Genomic DNA, 15655 nt, shown 5'->3' with positions numbered 1-15655 from the left:
GTTTTAAGTGCCCTCACCAGTGTGCCTACTACTTTCTTGACAAGATCTGGTCTGTGAATCACATCTTCAAAATGCACTTCCCACCCTCAGAGACATAAAATCTTTGCTGCAACTGTTACCACTGTGAAAACGCACACACACGGGTACGGGCACGCACACACATGCGGGCACAGAAATAAAGTTCCTCTGACTGCATTTTCATCCATTTCTTCTTTCATGTCATATTGTCAAAGGCCTTGCTGCTATCCAAGTACATCATATCCAAGTACCTCACATCCAACATACATATGTTTGACCCATCCATTTTTCTAGAAAAATCCTAGAAACTAAGAAAGGAAGGCTGAGACCCAGCCTCCCAGGTGTGATCCAACAACACAGGGATGGGCAGAGTCCGCACTTTCCTTGTCCCAGACACGGGTCGCCTGTTAATTTGGCCTCAGATGACGTTAACCTTCACGGAAGTCAGAACTCGTTACTGACTCACATGGGCCTTTGGGCCAGATAACAGGCTCAGAATCCGGTGCGCTTGTCTGGATACAGGACAGGGTTAACAGAGGAGTTAATAGCATGTGATGTCTTTTGTTGCCTGGCCTCCCTGAGAAGAGGCCCACATCAAGCCCCCTCACCCCACCCCACCCCAGTGGACTTTGGGCAAAGGTCCTACAAGGGGTGGGAAGCAGGGTGATGCTTTGAATACGGGAGGTGAACGAGGTAGATCGTGGAGGGAACAGGTGCTTTCCTCAGATTAGGCCAAAATGGGGATTGGGTGACAGGAAGGAGCGCCCTCCAGGCCCACGGTACTCTTCAGCAAGGAGGACCTGCTGTCAGGGGCATTTGAACCCTTCTAGAGCAATATCCAAGAAACAAGGGTGGGTTCCAGGGCCGAACCCGAGCATGAAGCAGAAGGGAAGCAACTTCACAGATAGTGAGAGAGCCAAGGCCTGGCCAACACGCCTGACTCCTGCCCCCTGGAGACCCAGGAGTCCTGGGTGATCCCAGAGGGAAGGGAGTGGGCCCAACAAGTGACTGAGCTTGACTTTCCAGCCACCCCACAGGACAGCAGAAAAAACCTGACTCAGAAATAAAGGCACATGATATGGACTCCCAGGGTCATTGAAAAAATTCATACCCGCCATATCTGCTATCACGCCATGGAGGACCTCCCCCTTCTGATGTCATGCAGTTGATCTGGGGGACCCAAGGGTATTTATACTTACCCATGCTAAATCTCTCCTTTGACCCATCAAAGCAGCCTTTGATTTACAAGGATCCTAATGGTCAGGCATTTTATAAGCTCTTCCTCCGAAGTTTACAAAAACTGTGTCTTGGACTAATTCTAGTTGTTGACAACAGGTGTTGGACCAGCCAGGCCAAGGGCAGAAGGCAGGCTCACACGGGCTGCTACAGGCCTCCTTGCCCGTTGGCATGATACCCTGACCAGCCCGCTCTCTCCCACAGCTTGTTCAGTCTCCCGGTCAATTCCTCCGGCTAGACTGCTATCCATTCTGCATCTCTCTGCTTTGCTCCTAAGGACATATTATCAAATGCCTCGCTGAAACCCACATGTACTCCATCTACTACACATTCTCCGTCCATCAGCACAAGGACCCTATCAAGAAAAAAGAAAAATGAAAGTAGCCAAGGACAGGGGGAGTGAGGTTACTCTGGCCTGGCTGGCTCTAAGCAGTCCCTCGGGTCTCTCCTAAAGGCTCATCAAGTCTGGTCAAACCTCCCCCTCCCCAGATTCATCGCCAAAGATCCAGTACCACACCACCACCACCCCCACCGAATGTCCCAGCATTCCTGCGCTGGTCTGAGATTGACGAGTCCGAGTGCACAGTGAGACAAGAAGGAGGAAGAAAGCAAAGACGACTGATAAACACTGTTTTTATTCTCAGGTCTAAAGACCACCTTTGTTGAATCAGGAGATATAATACAAATTATGGAGGCCTGCATATAAAATCTGGCACTAAACTGGGCCTTTTAGAAACATTTATATATAAAAATGTGCATTAAAATCTGTACTACAACACAGTGCAGAGGCTCACTGACACCTCCCGACATGAGTGCTTCCGAAGGAGGGTCTGGTCTGGGGATGCAGGGAACTCGGGTCCTAGAGACTTGTGTGAGAATGGCCTGCCCTTAACAGGGGCCACAAGAGCCTGGCTTCGAAGGCAGGACCCCTCTGAGCACAGTGCCATGGGCCCGGTGTGAAAGAAAAATGGTGCCGGGAAGAATGGCTGGAGAGGAGGGCCATCCTTCCTACTCTTGTTACTGGGCTCTGACCACCATTTGAGGATCCTGGAGCTCCGTAGACAAAACACCCTTAACTTTGGAGGAAGGGCCTGCAATTTCCAAATATGTTTTTTCCAAGGAAACTGACCAATTCTAACTCCAGGACCAAATCATAATTAGCCTGATTTGAACGGGTAAGAGCCAGTTCTTGTCTTTTACGGTGGCCGAGACCATGAGACGCCACTCAGAAAGGCTATTATCACAACAGAAAAGTATAATGCTGATGGGCTCAATCTATTTCAGTCTTGGACCAAATGCAACTGAGCCACTCTCGCCCAGAAATTGTACTTTGCGGGCAGTGAAGTGAGAGGCAGCTCCGATCAGCACTGGAATTCCCCCATTCGGGGAGCAAACGATCTATGCACAAGGCAACGGAAGCCTTTGGGAGAAACGGGGTAAGTACTGCCCGTCTGTCTTCAATAAGCGAGACACCGTGCCCTCCCTGGCAGGGCCTGCCATCTGGCTGAACAGGGTCAGGACTGTGTCTATTGGCTTATTTGTTCAGGGATGCGCGACATCCCTGGTCTGCTCAGCCTGTGGCTCGGTGGAAAGTGACAACTGTCCCCAACTCAGCTGCTACGCTGCTACCCAAATAGTGAGGCTCCATGGCTGGGAGATGTACAAATGGGAACCGGACAGAAACGGAGGGTGGGCACAGGGGAGCGGGAGGCAAGGTGATGGGTTGGGGGAGAAGCCAGCCCCGGGGGCTTTAAGGAGTACACAATCCCTAGGATTTCAGGGCTCCTCATAGTTACTCAAAGGGCTGGAGTCCTTCCTGTCATTCCAGTAGACTCTACAAAGGGAAGACAGCAGCCCTACCAGTTTCTATCCAAAAGCGGAGTGACTTTTTCAGCAGCCCCCAGGGTGGGGGTGGTTCCCTTCCCCAGCCCCCAGGGTCCTGACTGGCTGGCCGCAGGCTGATCTGCCACTTCTCCGCTGGCCCGTGAGGGAAGGGACAGATGAAGGGCCAAAGGGTTCGAATCACGATGAGGCAAAAAGCCGGCGCCACAGTAGGCTGTTAACGAGGGACTTTCCGAAACAGTGTATTTCAGGCCCCAAGCATTCAAGGTAAGACACAGATGCACCCTGGGTCACCAGGCCCTGGCACCGGTTGCAGGCGCATCCTGGGAGACCCAGCAACCAGGACAACACTTCCGGCGGGTGGCAGAGCAAGCGGGAGCCTCAGTGACTCTGGCTCTTCCAGGACCAGAGGCCCCGCCAGCAGCTCCTGCAGTCTCCGGGCCTTTTCATCTGCTTTAAAGTGACCTAACAGCACCCCCTAGTGGAAATCATCAGTAAAACAAGGACCACGCACCCCATTCACCTTCTTACACTAGTAGTGGTTTCAAGACTCACCATAAAACAGAGTGACACAAAAACAAAACCTTATCTTTAGAAAGAAAATAATAAAAAAGGTGGGAGTTCACAAGGCAACCTCAGGCCCCTCGCTGCAAACCACCCGCCCTCTTCAGATTCTCTGCCTTCCACAGAAACATTCCGAGACCGGGGGGAGAAGCGAGGGGAAGCGCCGGGTCCCCTTACAGTTTGGGCAGACTGCCCACGGGGGCCAGAATGATGCCAAAGACATAGAAGAGCCCCAGCAGGAGGTTGAGTTTGGCAGTCCTCTGGGGCAGTTTGTTGAAAGTCTGGCTTCGGAACTGTCTCTCCAGGGAGAAGGCCATGGGGATGGTGAGGAGGGGGAGGGCCAGGCTGATGCTGCAATGTGTGGCCAGGATGCTGAAGATCAGGTAGGGCAGGAAGAGCAGCGTGTTGTAGAGTATGTAGGAGAGCGTGGGGCCGATGAGGATGGCCAGCGTGACGATTCCGGCCTCCCTGTCCGACTCCATGTCCCTGGTGTTGTTGGAATGGAGAATGGCCTCGGTGCTGAGGGCGAGAGGGATGGCGTAGACCAGTGGGAAGACCGCCAGGGACCCCACCTGGACGGCATAGGCGAACATCACAGCCAGCGGGCCAAAAGTGATGAGGATGACGAGGTCTCCCAGAGCCACGTACTTGAATCCGATTCCTACGGCCAGAAAACCCAGAGAGTTGGTATGAGATCGAGGGCTGGAAACCGAGGGGCCGTTCATCGGCTGGGAGCGGTGAGTTCTCGGATGGGAAGAACGGCCAGTCAGGGAGCTCCCTGCCCTCTGGTTTTGTCTCCAATGACACAGAGGAGCAGAGAACACTCGTCTGTCAGCACCCACTTAGGCTTCAGAGTCAAGTTTTCCTCCCTACTGTCGCCAGCAGAGCCCTGCAACAAAGAGCGGTGAGCTCCCACTGCACACGGTACCTAACCAGAGAGCCCGTGAAGGCTCTGAGAGGCCTCACAATCTGGGTCTTCGGCTTCTTCCCTTCACCGACCCCTGCAAGACATGGCTTCTGTCGGTCAGTCCCTCACAGGATACCCATCCCAGTCTCTTACTTTGCTGCCTCCTTCTTCCACAACCTCTGCGGGGCTCTGGTTTGGAAAGCCCTGCTCAGTGAAACTTCAGGGCACCCAAACTCCACATAAAGAAACTTCCACCCACGTGACGAGTAACAGCTCAGACAACGAAGTTACAGCACGGCTTCCCCTCTCTGGTTCCCTTGAATTACAACTAAATCACCCCAAACTCCATCCCACCTCAAATCCCATCTAAACCACTTCATTCCGACCTGCCCAGTTCTCTCCAAAGATGCCACACTCCATCGGATCTCACTCCATCCCTGAATTCTGAGTCCTGGTCACGCTATACGGGGAACACTGCGACACCCACTCTCAGGACCTCCCCTCCCTGGCCTTCCCCCGATCTCCACGGGCAGCCAGAGGGGGCCTTCGGAAACACTCATCGGACTGTGCTCCTCCCCCAACATACACCTGAAAACCCTCAGCACAGGTTGTCCTCGGATCTTTCACCAGCTTGCCTCTGGGGCTGCTCTGCCTCCCTCCGGCCTCAGCTAGAGCTCCTCTCTGCCTCACTCATATTTCTGTCAGTTCCTCCGGGCCTTCGGACACCCCACCCCGCCTCTGCCTGGCTAACTCCTACTCACCCTTTAAGACGTTAAAGCCCATTCCTCCAGGCAGCCTTCCCTCATCCCCTGAGCCCTTGCAATACACATGCTCCCAGGGGACCCAGATTTCCAGCTTTGTAAAATTAATCACACTTCTAATGACTCTGTCTCCGTCCTTCCCTCAAACCCTAAGTTCCAGAGGGCAGGGCCTTGGGTCAGGTTTGTTCACAGCTCGCTCCCCAGTGCGTGGCACCAAGGCTGAACCGAACACAGAGCTACAGTAACAAGCACCCAGAGCCTGGGGCCCAGGTGAAGAAGAACGTCTCACTCAGAGTGAGGCAGCCCGGGCCGCTGAGAGGTGGGCCCGGCACAGACCACTACAGAAGTCTGGGAAACCTCCGGGTCTAACCAAGCTTCCAACTCATGGCCTCAGGATCAGGAGATAAAGAAAAGTACTGGGGTCACCAACTGTACTTTAACCCGCCTAGAATGGCAAGGGAACATGGTCTGCAGAGGATAGAAAGTGAGGGCAGCCAGAGAACAGGATTCGGCTCAGGATTCCCTTCACACGAGTAGCTGGGGTTCCGGGTTGTTTCTTTTTCAGCTTTATTGAAAGATAAGTGACACGCAACACTTGGCACGTTCACATACTGCACGATGACTACCACCAGATCACATCCCGCACCATGACTACCACCAGAGTATCAGCCAACACCTCTGTTTAGTCGAGCTGCTTTAGTACTCAAGTGCCCACCCTTGGTTCTTTAGAATGAAGCGTCCCCAGAGAAGGGTCACAGCCACGGCCCCCAGAAGCCACCAACACTCAGCGAAGTCCTTCCACACTCCCCAAGCAGCGCGGTGACGAATGATTTGGTTGTTGGTTGTCTGAGGACACGCCCTCCAGGAGGAAGCTGTCTCGAGCAGAACTCTGGCTCCTGCTATAAAGTAGTAAATCGATGTCTCCTGCGGTACCTCACACATTGAGGGAACAACCCCCACCCAGGGAAGGTGCCGGGCAGGGATACTCCCAGTGGGGGCCCGGCAGGTTTCTCCTCCCGCTGCCCGTTCCTCTTTTGCTGACATTCCGAACTCTCCCAGCAGACACCGGAGCTGGCACTACGGAAGAGAACACAAGAGCGCTCTTGCCTTGACATCTGGCTAGATTACCCATCTGGCTGGATCTCATAGATCACCCGGCAAAAAATGATGTGAGCAAAGCAAGGACACACCCCCACCCTGAACAGGTCCTGCACAGAAACCAACCACAAGCCCACTCCATGGCTGAGAAAGGTCTGGTAACCTCCTGGAAGTTACCTGACAGGAGAAAATGATAGAGCCCTCAGGGAGGAAAGCTGCTTCTGGAGTATGGCCCAGGGCTCACAGGCTCCACTTGCTTCAAAATGTGGCCCACCTCTCCTTTTGGGCATTCCCACCCCTCCCAACACCACTTTCCGAATGAGCCAACACAGTGAAGGCCTGGGCGAGTTCTTGGCACAGTGGCCAGCATGAATTCATTAAAACATAAGTCAGAATGTTGGCAAGGCCACGGAGTGCCTGGAACTCTTACACGTTGCTGGTGGGAACACAGAACTAGTACAACCACTTCAGAAAACACACTGGCAGCTTCCCATCAAGTGAAAACATTCATCTACCCTCTGACCCAGTGCTTCCACTCCCAGCTTTTGTCCCCGAATGATGAAAACAAGTACCCACAGAAAGACTTCGCCGAGAGTGTTCAGGCGTTAATAGCCAAAATACGAAAACAATCCAAATGTCGCTGGACAGGAGAAAGGATAAGCAAATTTTGGTTCTGTCCGCACAGTGGATCCTACTCAGCAATAAAAAGGGACTACTGACGCCCATCACAATGCGATGAGATCTCAAACTACCATGCGGAGCAAAGAAACCAGGCACAGGAATTCATATGAACAATTCCATTTACGGAACATTCCAGACCAGACAAAACAATCTCTGTGAAAGAAACCAAACAGGGCCGCCTCTGGATAGGGGCAGGGAGAGTGGGAATTGACGGGGAAGGAAGCTGTGATGGAAATGTGAGGGTGATGGAAATGTTCTGTATCAGGACAAGGTGTGGGCTTTACAACTGTGTGCCTCTGCTGAAATTGATCAAACTCTAACACTTCAGTTCTGTGCATTTCACAGTAGCCAATTGTATCAATAAAGGTCAATGTTTAACCCATAAATCAGATTATGTCATGACTCTGCTTGATGCATTTCAGTGTCTCCCCATTTGTTCGTTCAATGAATATTTAGTAACAACCACATGCCAGGCAGTGTTCTGGGCACCCTGGCTTCGGCAAAGAACGGAGACCCAAATCCTAATCCCAGGGAGCTTCTAGTCTAAACGGGAAGACAATTAACAAAGTCAGTACTTTAGATAGTACATTAGAAGTAGTCTGTGCTATGAAGGAAAATAAAGCAGAAAAGAGCAATAGGGAAGGTATTGTGGGGGAAAACTCAGCGTGTGTGTGTGTGTGCGCGCACATGCGCGCACTTTTATTTTATTTTCAGCTGCTGCAAAAAAACTTTATTGTTTTGTAATTTTAAATAGGGCAGAAAGCAAGGCATCACAAAACAGTTGACAAGTGAGCAAATCGGTGGAGGAGGTTAGAAAGTGAATCAGGCAGATAGAAGGAGGAAGGGCTTTCCAAGCCAAAGAAAAGCATCTACAAAGGACCTGGGGCAGCAGCATGACCTGACTGTCCCAGAAACAGCCAGGAGAGCAGCGTGGTTGGCAACAAACTGTGTTTGCCTTCAAAATATATGCAGGCGGCTCCTGGGTGGCTCAGTGGGTTAAAGGCTCTGCCTTTGGCTCAGGTCATGATCCCAGGGTCCTGGGATCGAGCCCCGCATTGGGCTCTCTGCTCCTCGGAGAGCCTGCTTCCTCCTCTCTCTCTGCCTGCCTCTCTGCCTACTTGTGATCTCTGTCTGTCAAATAAATAAATAAAATCTTTAAAAAAAAATATATATATATATATATTCAGAATCTGACACCCTCTTCTGTTCTCTACCACCACCACCCTGATGCAGGCCACCAAACTTCTCTTGCCTGGATTGTTCAACAGCCTCCTCGTCTTCCTGCTTCAGTCCTTGCCCACCCTCTTTTATCCATTCTTTGAAAACCTTAAGACCCACGTAATCTTTGTGCTTCTCTGCCCTTCCCCCACATACTTTCCTTGCTTTACCTCCTCGTATTTACTTTCTCTCTCACCCACATAATGGACTCACGCTGTTCCTCAAATTTTTGAGGAACACTCCTGCCTTAAGGCCTTTGGCAACTACCATTCTGAGATTTCAAACACCCTTCCTCTAAATACATGCTTAGCCAACTTCCTTCTATCTTTGCTTATATTACCTTTTTGAGGAGGCCTACCTTGATCAAACTGCTTCAAACAGCGATGTCCTCCTTCCTTGCTCTATTTATCTCATTTATTTTAAGATTTTATTTATTTGTCAGAGAGAGAGAGAGCACAAGCAGGCAGAGTGGCAGGCAGAGGCAGAGAGAGAAACAGACTTCCCGCAGAGCAAGGAGCCCGATGCGGGACTGGATCCCAGGACCCTGGGATCATGACCTGAGCCGAAAGCAGCCTCTTAACCAACTGAGCCACCCAGGCGTCCCCTTGCTCTTTTTTTTCCTTATAAGCACTAATCATGTTTTTATATACTATCATCAGGGTCCCAATTCATCCGGGCTTAGCAGGAACTCTCCTGATTTCCACACCTAAAGTCCAGCGTCCTGGGAGCCATCTTAAGTCCTGAGCACACCAGGACATTGGTGATCCTGAATAGAATTTACTAGTTTTACTTTCTTTTTTTTGTTCTTTTTTTTTTAATATGTATATTATTTATTTATTTGACAGAGAGAGAGGGAGAGATCACAAGTAGGCAGAGAGGCAGGCAGAGAGAGAGGACGGGAAACAGGCTCCCTGCTGAGCAGAGAGCCTGATGCGGGGCTCGATCCCAGGACCCTGAGATCATGACCTGAGCCTAAGGCAGAGGCTTAACCCACTGAGCCACCCAGGCGCCCCACTAGTTTTACTTTCTATCTCTCCTCAAGATCTATAAAATAACTTCCCCAAGAGCCCCGGCTCAGGAGCTGTGACTGCTGGGTTCACACAGAACAGTGCCTGGCACATAACAGGTGCTCAAAAAGTAGGACTTGACCACCTGTCCATCACTACCTTAATAAGCTTCTTGCAAGCAGTCACACAGCAAACTTGCTGAAAGTAATTAGCTGTGTGATGTTGAGCTCTTCAAATGTAATTGGAATTTGAATGGTGGAATTTGAAATGGTGGTGTTATAGGATACGACCAAAAAAAGAAACTAGATGGAAAAATTCCCATATATGTGATTCCCATATAGGGACTAACATCCATAAACCAAGCCAGGATCTTCTCAACTCACTAGGGTTCTCCAAAAATCCACATGACCCACACATTGTAGATTTCACGTAAATGGCCTAACTCAAAAAAGAGCCTGTGACACCTCTCCTCCAGCCCTCTAACTCCTATGTGAAGCAGAAGTTTCTAGTACATGCAGCCAGGGAACAGGCCAACTCTTACCTCCTGTGTAGAGAAAGGAGCCAGACAGGCCTCCAAAGTAGATGAGAGCCAAGTGCTCCAGTTTCAAAGGAGACAGGTAGTAGAGACAAGCGGCACAGACACAGCCCAAAGTGTAGAGGAAGACTCCAAACCGGACAACATCCTGGGGCTCCAAGATTCGGTCCACCAGGGTCCTGTCATCACTCTTTTTGTGGTCAATGCCCTTGGAAAAGTCATAGTAAGTGTTGACCAGATTGCCAGCCCCGTGCACGGCCAGCACAGCCACGGCACAACCCACCAGCAGCCTGGGATCCAGGACGCCCTGGGATCTGTAGGCTAGGGCACTGCCCAGGGCCACCGGCGTGAGGGAAGCACTGAAGCTCCAGGGCCGCAGGGCCAGCACGTAGGAAGCGCACTTCTGCCTCCAGGAGCGTTGGGGAAGCCTGTCCTCCTCCGGACAGTCGTTCCCCAGCAGGTCCCTGTCCCCGGACATCTCTCCCGCCTGTATGTTAATCTCCCCTGGGACCTGTGAGGCCGCCATGGAAGCTACACGTGGCTGAAGTCAAAGTTAATAGTGAACACCCGCGAACAGCCACTGGGCGCGGGGCGGGGCGGCCAGACCTGACCTTCCTTCGGTTCCGCCCCGGGGCCGGGCTGGGGAGGCGGCGGGCCCCGGGGGTAGCACCGAGCGGACCTGGCAGCCCACGAGGCCCGGCGGCCCGCCCAGACCTGCTGTCACCCGGGCGAAGCCTGTCTCTCCACCTCGCCAAGGCCCGGGCTAGAGCCCGAGGACGAGCTGCTGCCAGCCGCCCCGAGATACTGGGGCCGCCATCTTGTGCGCCCGCCTCCGGAGGCCCGCCCGGAAACAGGGGCCGACGCGCGGGCCGGGCCGAGGCGGGGGCGGGGCCTGGGGCTTGGGGACAGTGGGCGGGGCTGGCGGAAACCGCGCCTTCCACCGCATCGCTCACCGAGGATCCGAGCCCGGCAGGTGCCCCCAGACCCGCAGCATCACTTAGTACCACAAAGACGACCCCGATTGCGTGTCGCTTCACGACTTACCTAGAGCTTCCACTCAACAAAATAGGACTCATTCATTTTTTTCGTTCAACAAGCATTTACTGAGCACTTACTATGTCGTACGCAGCAGTGAAAAAATGGACACAAATCAGGGAGCACATTGAGGACGATGAGAAAGGTATGATTACCTCCCACTTTTTAAATGGGAAATGAAGCTCTGGAATAGAAAATGAAGTCCAAGAAATTATTAGCTCTAGTAATAATCACAACAGCAATAATTCCCCTCTTTTATTGTGCAATTACCATTTGCCATATACTGGCCTGCCTGCGTCTTTATCCACAGTCTAGGTTACTACTCACAACCCTCCTTCCCACTCTACCACGTGGCCAGCTCTGTGTCTTCATTGCCTGCCTTCTGGAAGCTTATGGTCCATATCTGTAGCTTGTTTCGGCTGGAGGGAGCCAAGTGTTAAATTTTTAGGAATTTTCTGAGCTGGTCATTAAGCACAGCCATTATTAAAAATTAAATTATACAAATTTATGAGATAAATTATATTACAAACAAAGGTAACAAAACTCATTACTTCCTAATTATTTCACTCCATTTTACCATTTATGTGCTTCAGATTGTTAATATCTGTGGAAATACGATATGCTCATCTCTTCCCAGCTTTCTCTTCAGTGACATCCGTTGGTAGCTTGAAATCTGCCATAGTGGGAGTATTTATACCAAACGGATCAGCAGATGCTTGTTAATTGTTTTGTTGATCATCTGGACTTAAGAAGTGACAGGGAGGGGCGCCTGGGTGGCTCAGTTGGTTAAGCAGCTGCCTTCGGCTCAGGTCATGATCCCAGCGTCCTGGGATCAAGTCCCACATGGGGCTCCTTGCTTGGCGGGGAGCCTGCTTCTCCCTCTGCCTCTGTTGCCACTCGGCCTGCCTGTGCTCGCTCGCTCTCTCTCTCTGTCAAATAAATAAATAAAATCTAAAAAAAAAAAAAGAAGAAGTGACAGGGATAAGTTAACAATGCAGATTAAACTTAAAAGTGTATCAGCTCTGTAGCCCTTACGTTGTGAATAGCAGCGGACATGAAAGAAAATATCAACCAACATCCATATCAGAACTACATCGGTCAGTTGCAGCCTAGAGAGGCTATGCAATATCTGCCCCCCCTCAAAAAAGCATGCTGTTAGAATCGATTTGCCGTGTGGAATTTGCAATAAAAAGCATGTTCATTTTATTATTGTTTATAAGTGATATGCTATACCTTATTTACATGGCGACAGTTACAGTACACATATATGTATCTGGGACAGACTATATAATTTTGGTGCCTAGTGCAAAATAAAAACATGCAGCCCCTTCTTTAAAAGTCATTAAGAATTTCAAGACAGAGCAATACGGCCTCACACAGCCATGGAGCCAGCCCTGTACCTACATACAGGCCTCTTCCCTTGTTGACTAGCTTTTCTACCACCCAGCACATTCTCGCGAGCTGGCCAGACCCAAGTGTCCTATGCTGCCAAACTGGACAAGAGGAAGAAGCAGATATTTCAAAATCCTGGCTCCATCACTCATCAATTCTATGACGCAATCCCTGTCTATGTCTGTTTACTCAAGTATGAAGTGGAAACACTGCAACCTGTCTCACAGAAGTGTTCAGGCATAAGTGATAGCATTTATCGACTGTTCACATGTGTCATAGAGTGTTTTAGGTCCTTAATGTGTATTAGCATTTAACCCCACAACACTGCCTATAGAGGTAAGCACATTATAATCCCTTCAGTTTTATGATAAAGAAATAGGTACAAAGAGATTAAGTCCTGGTTGTATAGCTAGTAAGTGTTGGAGCAAAGTTTCAGATTCAGTTACACTCCAATTTGCTTTTAACTGCTACTTGATAATATCCACCAAAATGCCTGATATTGTAAGTGCTCAGTAAATATTCATGTAAGTGCTCAATAAATATTCTCTATTATTTAACATAAGAAAGTTCTTTGTAAACTGAAAAGAGACCTATAAATGCATTGATTACTATTGCTATGAAAACATCTTTGATCATTAATTAGAAAACTGGGTCTGGGGCAACAGGGTGGCTCAGTTAGGTAAGTGTCTGCTGTCAGCTCAGGTCATGATCCCAGGGTCTTGGAATTGAGCCCAGCATTGGGCTCCCTGCTCCACAGGGAGTCTGCTTCTCCCTCTCTCTCTGCCTGCCACTCCCCTTACTCATGCACTCCCCCATCAAATAAATAAATTAAATTTTCAGGGCGGGGGAAGAGGAGCGCCTGGGTGGCTCAGTGGGTTAAAGCCTCTACCTTTGGCTCAGGTCATGATGCCAGGGTCCTGGCATCAAGCCCCGCATCGGGCTCTCTGCTCAGCGGGGAGACTGCTTATCTTCCTCTCTCTCTCTGCCTGCCTCTCTGCCTACTTGTGATCTCTGTCAAATAAATAAATAAAATCTTTAAAAAAAAAAGAAAACAGGGTCTTATATCTCAGGGTGATAAAAATATTATATATTGCCTGTGGAAATGAAAATTAGTATCTCCTTTATAGAGATCAAGTTGATGTTGTCCATCAACTACATATGCATTTATGCTGACCCTGTAATTCCATTTCTCAATGTTTATTTGGTGTAGCTGCCAGGGGAAAAAATTACATATGTACAAAGACATTCACTGCTACATCATTAATGACAGCAAGAATTTGGAAACAACACAAGTGTCCATCAACAGAGGCCTGGAAAAATAAATTATGGTACATCCATGTGATGGGATTCTATGCAGCTATAACAACAACAAAAGAATAAGCTAGCTTTCTATATATTAAGAAAGATCTCCAAGATCTACTAAAAATTTTTAAAAGATGTTATTTATTTATTCATTTTAGAGAGAGAGAATATGGGGGGAGGAGTAGAGGGAGGGGGACAAGCAGACTCCATGCTGAGCCCTGAGCCCTGCTCGAGAGGCCTGATCCCATGATGCCAAGACCCCAAGACCATGACCTGAGCACAAATCAAGAGTAGGATGCTCAACGAACTGAGCTACCCAGGTGCCCCAAGATCTACTAAAAATTTTCAAAGTCCAAAACAGTGTAGGTGGTAATGAAAGGGGAAAATAAGAATATGCATTTATACTTGCTTATATTTACATAGAGAAACTCTAGGGATACGTAAGAATTAAGAAAATAGTGAGAGGCCAGGAGTGGAGCGAGACCTTTCATGATAAATATTATTTATTTTGGATTTGAACAGTGAACACATTATATATTTTTAAATGTTTGATGATTAAATATAGAGATGTTGAACACAAGTGGAAAATATGAAATTCAGAGGGACAATTATTTCAGAGAATAAGTAGTACAATGAAAAGATTCTAAACCTAAAGCAGTAACCATGAATCAAATCAAAAAAAGAATCTGCCAAAGCGTTTTTTTTTTTTAAGATTTTATTTATTTATTTGACAGAGAGAGACACGGTGAGAGAGGGAACACAGGCAGGGGAGTGGGAGAGGGAGAAGCAGGCTTCCTGATGAGCAGGGAGCCCAATGTGGAGCTGGATCCCAGGACCCCGGGATCAAGACCTGAGCGAAGGCAAATGCTTAACGGCTGAGCCACCCAGGCGCCCCTGCCAAAGCATTTTGTTAGCTACAGAATATTGCCAAAACCTTTTTAATTTGGCACTTTAGAACTTCTGGAAACTTACATATCTTCAACAGATACTTCTTTGTATTACACAAGTAGTTGATGGTAACATATAAAGGAAAAAGTATACCTTCTCCGTATTGTATTATGTCTTAGTTGTATATTCCCTCCTGTGACTACAGACACCTAAGGAATATATAAATGTTTTATAAAGGGGTATATTATACTAATATTGTTGTATAACTTGCATTTTTTTAACAAATCATGAACCCTTTTCCTTCTCAGCAAATATTAATCTACATTACGATGATTAATGGCTCCATACGTTTTCCTTAATATGAATGCATCATATTTTATTTAATCAGACCCCTACTGGAAGCCATTGAGGAATTTGTTATTATAATAACCAAGGGGGGAAAAAAAAGAGATGTAGTCAAATTCCATTTTTGCTATTGTTTGAAATAATGTTTTTATTTTTTTCTATTCTATTTTATTTTATTTATTTTTTTAGTAAGCTTTACTAGCTCTACGCCCAAGGCTTGAACTGAGCACCAGAGACCAAGAGTCCCATGCTCCACCAACTGAGCAGCCAAGTGTCCCTGGAAGGATGATTTTAAATGATGTTATTTGGAAATTATTTATCTGGGAGAAGGTCATTTAGCTAAAACTTGGTTATGGTCTCCCGCAAAAGATCTTGTGAACTAGATAATGTTGGAAAACTGGGAAACTCTAACTAAAAACGGTTTATGATGCATACTGCATTTAACAAAAGAGAAATCGCGGGGGCATGAGTAGCACCAGTCGGAAAGTTCTAGGTCTGTGCTCCGGTAATCACAGGACACAGACGTCGCTCACGCTCCGGTTAAAGCGGGCAGGACGCACAGCCTCTGAGTCCCATTCCACCGTACCCACACCGCGGGCTACACGCCGCCACAGTGTAGATGCGGAGGGGACTAATAGCAGCGATGCACCGGATGTGCGCGTGGAAGTGATTGAAATCAACCCAAGACCCATTGGTTCTCCCGCATTGACGTAAGCCTCCTTTCGCTGGCCACTGGCCGCGTGGTTTGTCTATTTGAACAGTCCCCGCCCCCTAAAGAAGCCGGGTCCCTAAGCCTCTCTTCTCCTTCATTTCTATTGGCCTGCAT

General features: G+C 48.8%; 1 protein-coding gene across 1 annotated transcript; it reads right to left on the bottom strand.

Moving 5' to 3' along the window:
- Positions 1-2122: 2122 nt before the first annotated feature.
- UBIAD1 (UbiA prenyltransferase domain containing 1) lies at positions 2123-10472 on the bottom strand. The gene is made up of 2 exons (XM_032863396.1): positions 9874-10472; positions 2123-4321 (listed from the first exon to the last, which is right to left on the bottom strand). The coding sequence occupies exons 1-2, from the start codon at positions 10391-10393 to the stop codon at positions 3834-3836; spliced, it is 1008 nt and encodes a 335-aa protein (XP_032719287.1). The 5' UTR covers positions 10394-10472; the 3' UTR covers positions 2123-3833.
- Positions 10473-15655: the final 5183 nt, after the last annotated feature.

Source organism: Lontra canadensis, unplaced genomic scaffold, assembly GCF_010015895.1.
Source record: "Lontra canadensis isolate GAN:19392208 unplaced genomic scaffold, GSC_riverotter_1.0 scaffold25, whole genome shotgun sequence".
NCBI classification, from domain to species: domain Eukaryota; kingdom Metazoa; phylum Chordata; class Mammalia; order Carnivora; family Mustelidae; genus Lontra; species Lontra canadensis.
The sequence above is the reverse complement of the archived record's forward strand: the minus strand, read 5'-3'. Positions and strand labels throughout refer to the sequence as shown.

Bases quoted from the DNA above. Each gene is read 5' to 3' on its own strand.
- UBIAD1 (XM_032863396.1), bottom strand. From the start codon at position 10,393: ATGGCGGCCTCACAGGTCCCAGGGGAGATTAACATACAGGCGGGAGAG. The intron at 4,322-9,873 runs GTAAGAGTTGGC...TTCTGGCCGTAG, and splicing joins CTCCTTTCTCTACACAGGAG to GAATCGGATTCAAGTACGTG.